Source organism: Falco biarmicus, chromosome 5, assembly GCF_023638135.1.
Source record: "Falco biarmicus isolate bFalBia1 chromosome 5, bFalBia1.pri, whole genome shotgun sequence".
NCBI classification, from domain to species: domain Eukaryota; kingdom Metazoa; phylum Chordata; class Aves; order Falconiformes; family Falconidae; genus Falco; species Falco biarmicus.
Window position 1 is genome coordinate 79632808 of NC_079292.1, and position 7068 is coordinate 79639875.

At 47.7% G+C, this 7068-nt stretch overlaps 1 protein-coding gene across 1 annotated transcript in view; it reads right to left on the bottom strand.

The window, feature by feature from the left end:
- The window catches only part of LOC130150017 (zinc finger CCCH-type antiviral protein 1-like), a 29073-nt gene extending 22505 nt beyond the window's left edge, over nucleotides 1–6568 (bottom strand). Inside the window, exons 1-2 of the mRNA XM_056340484.1 lie at nucleotides 6214–6568; nucleotides 3431–3563 (exon numbers count right to left, since the gene is read on the bottom strand). Coding sequence (XP_056196459.1) covers nucleotides 3431–3563; nucleotides 6214–6497 — 417 coding nt within the window. The 5' untranslated portion in view covers nucleotides 6498–6568. The remainder of the gene's footprint in view (nucleotides 1–3430; nucleotides 3564–6213) is intronic.
- Nucleotides 6569–7068: the final 500 nt, after the last annotated feature.

Consider the following 7068-nt stretch of genomic DNA (forward strand, 5'->3'; position numbering starts at 1 on the left):
TGACTCTATCCTCTTTACACCCTCCCCTTCAGGTGTTTGCAAACATTGATGAGATTCCCCTGAGCCTTCTCCTGGCTGAACAGACCCATCTCTCTCAGCCTTTTCTCATGTGAAATACGTTCCGGTCCCTTCAATATCTTAGCGGCGCTTCACTGAATTCTTTCCAGTAGCTCCATCATGCTCTTGTACTGGCAAAATGAATTCTACAAAATGAATTTTGGACTCATTTTCAGCTAATGTAGTGGGCTGCTGTGGAAGACATTGTAACAAGGAGACAGCAAATCTAGGCAGTTTACCTGTAGGCCTTGGCTGCTGAGGCCCATACATTATCATTAGTGACAGCCACAGAATGACTGCACATACCATGCCATTAGCATGGACTGCCTTTAACAATACCATAATACTCTTTAATGGTAACTCTACTCTTTAACTGTTAACTGTACATACTCTTTGTAAGAGCTTGATCCTATAGAAATACAGAAAAGCACAGTGCTCTCAGTAAACTTCAATATACCATCAGAATATTTAGTTTTACACAGATAGAAGACAGATAGCTTGGGGTTTTTGGTTCAGGTTTGTTTGGGGTTTTTTTCCAACAGAATACTATCAAAATGTGAAGAACAACAAGGGTGCTGAACCTCACCATGGATGGGAATTATGCACAGCAAGCTATGGTCCTACCAGAGAGGTCTCACTGATACTGTGTTGTCAGAAGTTCCCACATAACATTTCTTCTCATTATAACCTTTAGTAGCAACAAGCTATCATCTCGAGCATCACATGCCTTTGTTGTGGTTTAACCTCAGCTGGTGACTAAGTACCTCACAGCTCACTCCCCACCCCCTCCACAGTGGAATGGGAAAGAGAATCAGGAAGGAATTTAAACCTTGAGGGCTGAGATAAAAACAACAATAATTAAAAAGAAAAAAACAACCACAACCCAGTAATAATAACAATTATAAGGAAAAAGAAGGAGAAGAATGAAATCCAAAAGGGAAAGGAGGAAAGAGAACAAGCGATACACAATTTCATTGCTCACCACCCACTGACTGATGCCCAGCCAGTCCCCAGGCATCGATCAGCAGGCACCAGCCAACTCCCCCCAGTTTCTGTACTCAGCATGACATTCAGTGGTATGGAATATCCCTTTGGCTAGTCTGGGTCAGCTGTCCTGGCTGTGTCCCCTCCCAGTTTCTTGTGCCTCTCCAGCCCTCTCACTGGCAGGGCCTGAGGAACTGAGAAGTCTTTGAGGTGGTATAAAAATTACCTAGCAACAACTAAAAACATCTGGTATCAACATTATTCTCACACCAGATCCAGAACACATGCAGCACTGCACCAACTACTAGGAAAAAGATTAACTCTACCCCAGCTGAAACCAGGACACTTTTATTAGTGAGACCCAACCTGCCAATGCAAAGAAATTATTCACCTACTCCATAATTTTGGGTCACTCATCTTTCTCTCCTTCATTTTCTGAACTTTGTCCGAGGAGAATGTGGAAAGGCTTATCACCTACAGAGCACTCTAAGATCTATGTATCAAGAACATATGCAAGTGCTAGGTGCCCTGTTTTGGGCTGGGAAAGAGTTGATTTTGCTCCTAGTAGCTGGTGCAGTGCCGTGCTATGTTTTGGATTTAGTACGAGAATAATGTTGATAACACACTGATATGACAGTTGTTGCTAAGTAATACTTTGACTAAGTCCAGGACTTTTCAGTTTCCTGTGCACAAGAAGCTGGGAGGGAGCAGAGCCAGGACAGCTGACCCAAGTATATAATACATGCTGAGTATACAAACTGGGGAGAGTTGACCAGGGCCTGCTGATGGCTGCGAAGGTGAAGGGAGAAGGTGAAGGAAAGTGTAAAACCTCTTGATTTTGGGGTGCTGTTGTGTTTTTTTCACCTTCCACCCCTGACCCCAGGACACAGAAGACCAAAGTTTCCTCTTGCTCGAGAGCTTTGTACGTGTCATTTGTCAGCACACACACAGCCAGTCAGCTTTTCTGAGTCAGAAACAGCCAAGTCTGCTTTCACACCCCTCTTCCCAGCTCTCAGGTTTATGAATGGCCTGCATCCATCACCATTTTCTGTTGTTTCTGCTATTTTACTCCATAATAGCAGTTAAGGTGCTCAATTAGAGGTAATTAATGATGCCTGCCAGTGGTGAGGGCTGAACAGATCTATAGATAAGAGCTTAAGAATAATAACAATCAATGACAGTTGCTACTGTCTGCTCATTACTGAAAGCAATTAAACAAGAAAAACTTAAGTTTTAGATGCAGCTGAGTTGGAAAAAGATATTAATCCTCCTTGCTTATCACCACCATACTCCTTGAATATGCCAGCAAAACATATTTTACGACACTAACAACAACAACAACGAAAAGATCTATTTTGTCAAAGCCCAGCACTGTCACAGCAGGGAACAAGAAAACAATAGAACTGTTATGCCAGCAGCTCTGTGGAGATTATAACCTCCAAAAGGCAAGAGTAATGGGCATTACTCTGGTAATTTCTTAACCAGGAACAGCTGTAACCATAACAGGATATTCTTGGCTTTGAAACAATCATACCTTGAAGATAGTATTGCCCTGATACACACATGCAGAACCAGAATGGATTGTTCAGCCAAGTTTAACAAAATCAATGACTTGCACATGAACCGGACAAAGGTTGCTTCACAGAAAATTAGTGCACAAAAACGCAGTGCGCTCTGGGAGGGGCAAGTCTTACACAAAACTGACTGCAGGCATTGGTCATTTTCTCTGATTTTTCTCATCCCCTATATCCTCAGGCACAAAAATGTGCAGGCCTGCGTAGGCTGGAAAAGGAAAACGGCCCTTGCTTCCTAGTCTCCATCATCTCTTGGAGAAGAGCCAACAAACTGTTTTTTGGTCAGGCCTTTCATCCTATAAGCACGTATAATTATTGTGATCTTTCACCTCCATCTAGCTTACCTCACTGTCTGTAAGTCTCCGGTGAAGTTGCTGACTTTTTTTGTTTGCTTGTTTTGAGCAACTTTATGGCTATCTTGTTGGGCTAAGAGGAGTGGCACGTAGAACAGGCTGCAGCCTTGCTGTCCACTTCCTGCTGTCAGGCGGCAGGTCTTCTGCTGACAAGTCATAGATGACACAGTCTTATCCAGGTGCAAGCCTTCTGGTATTTACGTAAGCAACACACTCCTCAGCATTTAACAGTTTTGTTGATGTTATTTCTTTTTGGGTTTAAGTACATGGTGCCTTCATAACCCTGGCTCTAAACTGTTTCTTTTGGTGCTTTCACACACAGCCTTTCCCATTCATCCTAATCTTGATAGTACCGTCACACATCTTAACAGCTTGAAATAGAGATCGAAACTCCACATTCTCTCTTGCGCTCTCCCATTCCTAATTAAGAAAAATTTCTCTTAAGAAATCAGTACAACTCACATCAGGGAGGAGGAAAGGATCATTTTGGAGGAGGAGGACTCGCAGCTCATTCTCCTCAAGGCCAGATAACTCATGGGTCTTTAGAACTTTTCTGTTCTCAGCACTGATGATGTCGTGCGAGTACTTACAAGACCTGCAAGAAAACACACAGAAATATCAATGTTTACTTCTTCAGTCAAGTTGATTTAAAGAAGAACCTCAAATAATGTGCAACTTGGGAAAAGACATGGAAAGAAAGGTACTTTAGCAAAAGTCCCTGTGAATATTTAGGTCTCTGTAACTAGCTAGAGAATGGACCAAACAGCACAACAACTCTGTGAAATATAGTTGCGTTATTATTCCCATTTTGAACACTGATGTGGCCAGACCACTTTTAAGAAAGCTAGGACCCCAGGTTTGAAGCCAAGTCTGTCTACCCCACACTTTCTTCTCCAGTAAGAGGCAAGTCAAGTCACACAACGTGAACAGCTGGAAGGAAATTTTAGAGGAAGACATCAACAATGGTAAAAGTTGCAACACCCTTGATTTTGTGAACACAAAAGGTTGTTGTCCCAGGGATTGCATGTAAAGAAAGATGCAAGAATCTGAGAGCAACAAAGAGATAACAAAGCTGAACACAACGTGATTTGTTATCTTTGCTGGCTGAAGAGTTAAAAAAAAAAATGCAAAGAACCAAAAACCAAACCACACCACCACCACCAAGAAAGTTCATTAACTTCTGAGTTTTGGATAAAGAAGCAATTCAACAGCAATAAAGAAGATACTGGTGCCACTTACTAACCCAGGAGAAATGTCTGAAGTGAGTATGAATTAGAGAGAGACATTGCCATTTTTTTTGCATCTATTTGAAATGATACTGCAACTCAGTAAGAGAGGAAACATAGTCAACCTGTGCATTAATTCAATGCAGCAAAATACAGCTTCCTTACATCTTGCTCTTCAGGAGCCTGATTTGATACAGCCTTAAGACCAGACATACTCAACCAATAGAAGTACCTGTTACTTATACTCAAGTCTCTGTTCTCTTTATCCTTTTAGCCTCTAGTTAACTCCTGAAACTCTCTGCATGAAAGCTTCTTTACCTCATGCCATGTCTGATCCAATCCTTCTGCACAGACCCTTGCATAGACGTTTCACCCCTGACCCCCACTACTTGTTGGGCTCATTGCTTTGTAAGCAAATAAACAAGAATGTGAAGTCTGAAGGACAGAAGCGTGCTATCAGTGGTCCTGAGAAACTATCTACTAAGCATATTAGATTCTGTAGGCACTCAAATAACAGCTACAAAGGTAGGTGAGCTACAGAGTATTTGAGGTGGGAGCCATCACCAGTGCTCTTCCACAGCTAACTTCAGATTCCAACAGTCCCATGATGTCTACATCACTTGAGTACGGATTTCTAAGTCAAAGGTTGAAACAGTCCACAAATACAATGATAACCTATCACCTGAGTTTAATAACATTTAGGAAAAAAAGCTGTGAAGAGTTACTTGCCAGATAAGTTAAAAACGGGTTTAACTGGACTAAAATCCTGATTCCACTAATTTGCACTAACATTTTTCTTTCCAGAGATTCTGAAACAAAAAGGATGCAAGATCTGGAAGCAAGGCTAGATTTTACTTCAGCAGTTAAAAAATATTCTGTCTTGATCTACATGGCCCACCTAGCAGTACTTCTGCCCGCTCATTTTAATCAACCTCCCTCCCACGAAAGGCATACTCTTTGCTTGATTAATTATGAACACATACTGAGGTGATTTTAAATACTTAGTGCTGTTGAGAGGGCAGAATGGTTTATCACCATGGGAATCACCTCACCAGACGTTTTAGTTCACACAGCATCATCCAGCCCAAGCGCCTACAGATGCCCGAAGGCATTTCCGACAGGGAATCGCACGGATGCTGATCATACCGTGAGTGAAGCATGAAACAGTAGAGAATCACAGCATCCTGATGCCAGCACCATTCTGAGCCAGGCAGGGCCCTTCCCTTCCATGCTCTCCAGCACCCCTGCGCACAGCAAGCTGTTTTGCTGGAGCAGCAGAGGCAGCCTCTGGTCAGGTGTCCGCATATTGCTGGACACTGCAACAGCGCATGGCCGGGGGGCTTCCATCACAAGTTCCTTTACCAGCGCTCAGGGTTGCCACGGATTGTCACTGAAAACCTGCTGAGTTTCGCTTCTGCGTGTGTTTTTTGTTTCCTTTCTCGTTCACTTTTTTCAAGGAGGTGGCTCCTCTGGCCCACCTGTGCCCGGCGAGGCGCTCCCCCCAGGGACGGCGCCGCAAGCAGCCCAGCAACTGACAGCGCACGCAGCGCTCGCAAAGCTTAGATTAAAAGCAGACGGCGGGCCAGCGCTTTGCTTTTTTCCGACTAGAGCCATATTTGTGAAATACTTCACCCAGAAGCCAGGGGGCTGAGGGACGGGCGTGGCTGCCCAGCGGCGTTAACAAACAAAACAACCAACACTGACAAAGAAAACCCGGCTTTAGCGAACGGCAACCCGCCGCGGCCGCTCCGGGTTTTTACCGAAGCGGGGCGAGCGGCAAGGAGCCCCTGGCCAGCAAGAACCGCCCGGTGCGAGACCGCACGGAGGGCGGGCGCGGTCTCCCCCCCGCGGGGCCGGGCCCGTAGGCACCCCCGGCAGGGCGAGCCGGCCACCGCGGCCCCGGGACGGGGGCGGCTGCCCCCCAGCCCCAACGGCGGCCGGTTCTGAGAAGCCCGCGGGGGTCGTGTCCGGGCGGGCGGCCCCCTCCCCTCCGCTGCCCGCCGCCCCGCCACCGCTCACCTGGGCCCCAGGTTGCACCTGCCCATGAGGTGCAGCTTGCAGAGGTGCAGCCGGTCGCAGCCCGTGCACTCCTTGCGGACGCAGAGGCGCACGGCCGACACGGCCAGGACGCCTCCGCCGCCGTCCTGCGGCATCAGGAACCGGTGGGGGCCCGCCGCCGACAGCGTCCGCTCCAGCTCCTGCGCCGAAAGGTCGATGTGCTGCCGGAGCTGCGGCAGCGTCAGCCGTCCGCCGTGGGCGCACAGCACCTTGGTGAGGAAGCAGCACACCGCCGGGTCGGACATGGCTCCCGCTTGGGCTCAGCCGGGCGGGACGGGGCGGGACCTCACAACCGCCGCGCGGCCAGGCTCCAGCGGAATCGAAACCGAAGGCGCGGGGCGGGCCGGGCCGGGCGGCGGGCGGGGCCGGCGGGGCAGCGCGGGCGGGCGAGGCGGGAAACGGCGCGCGGCGCCCCGCAGGTTCCCCGGCCGGAGCCGCTGAGGGAACGCGCGGTGCGAGCAGCGACGCGGAGGGCCGCGGGGCGGTCTGCTTTGCTTTGGGCCGCGGTTAGTGTGGGGGTTTTTTTCTTAATGCCAGATTCTTTTGGTGTTTCTGATGTTTGGATGTGGCGATGAGCTGCCGCCTGGGTGAAATTCCATATATATAATCGTCACTGGTCCCTATATATCAAGTATGGATCCAGCTAGTCCCTCCCGGAGCGTGCAGGTAGAGCAGAGCACCGGCATCCACCGAAGGATTTCCTCACCTCCCCACTCACTCCTGCTCTCTGCCTGTACCTGGCACTAACACAAATGTAGCACAGAGCGTTAAGCCTATAATGTAGTAGAAAAACTTGGCGTACCCAAAAAATTCTAG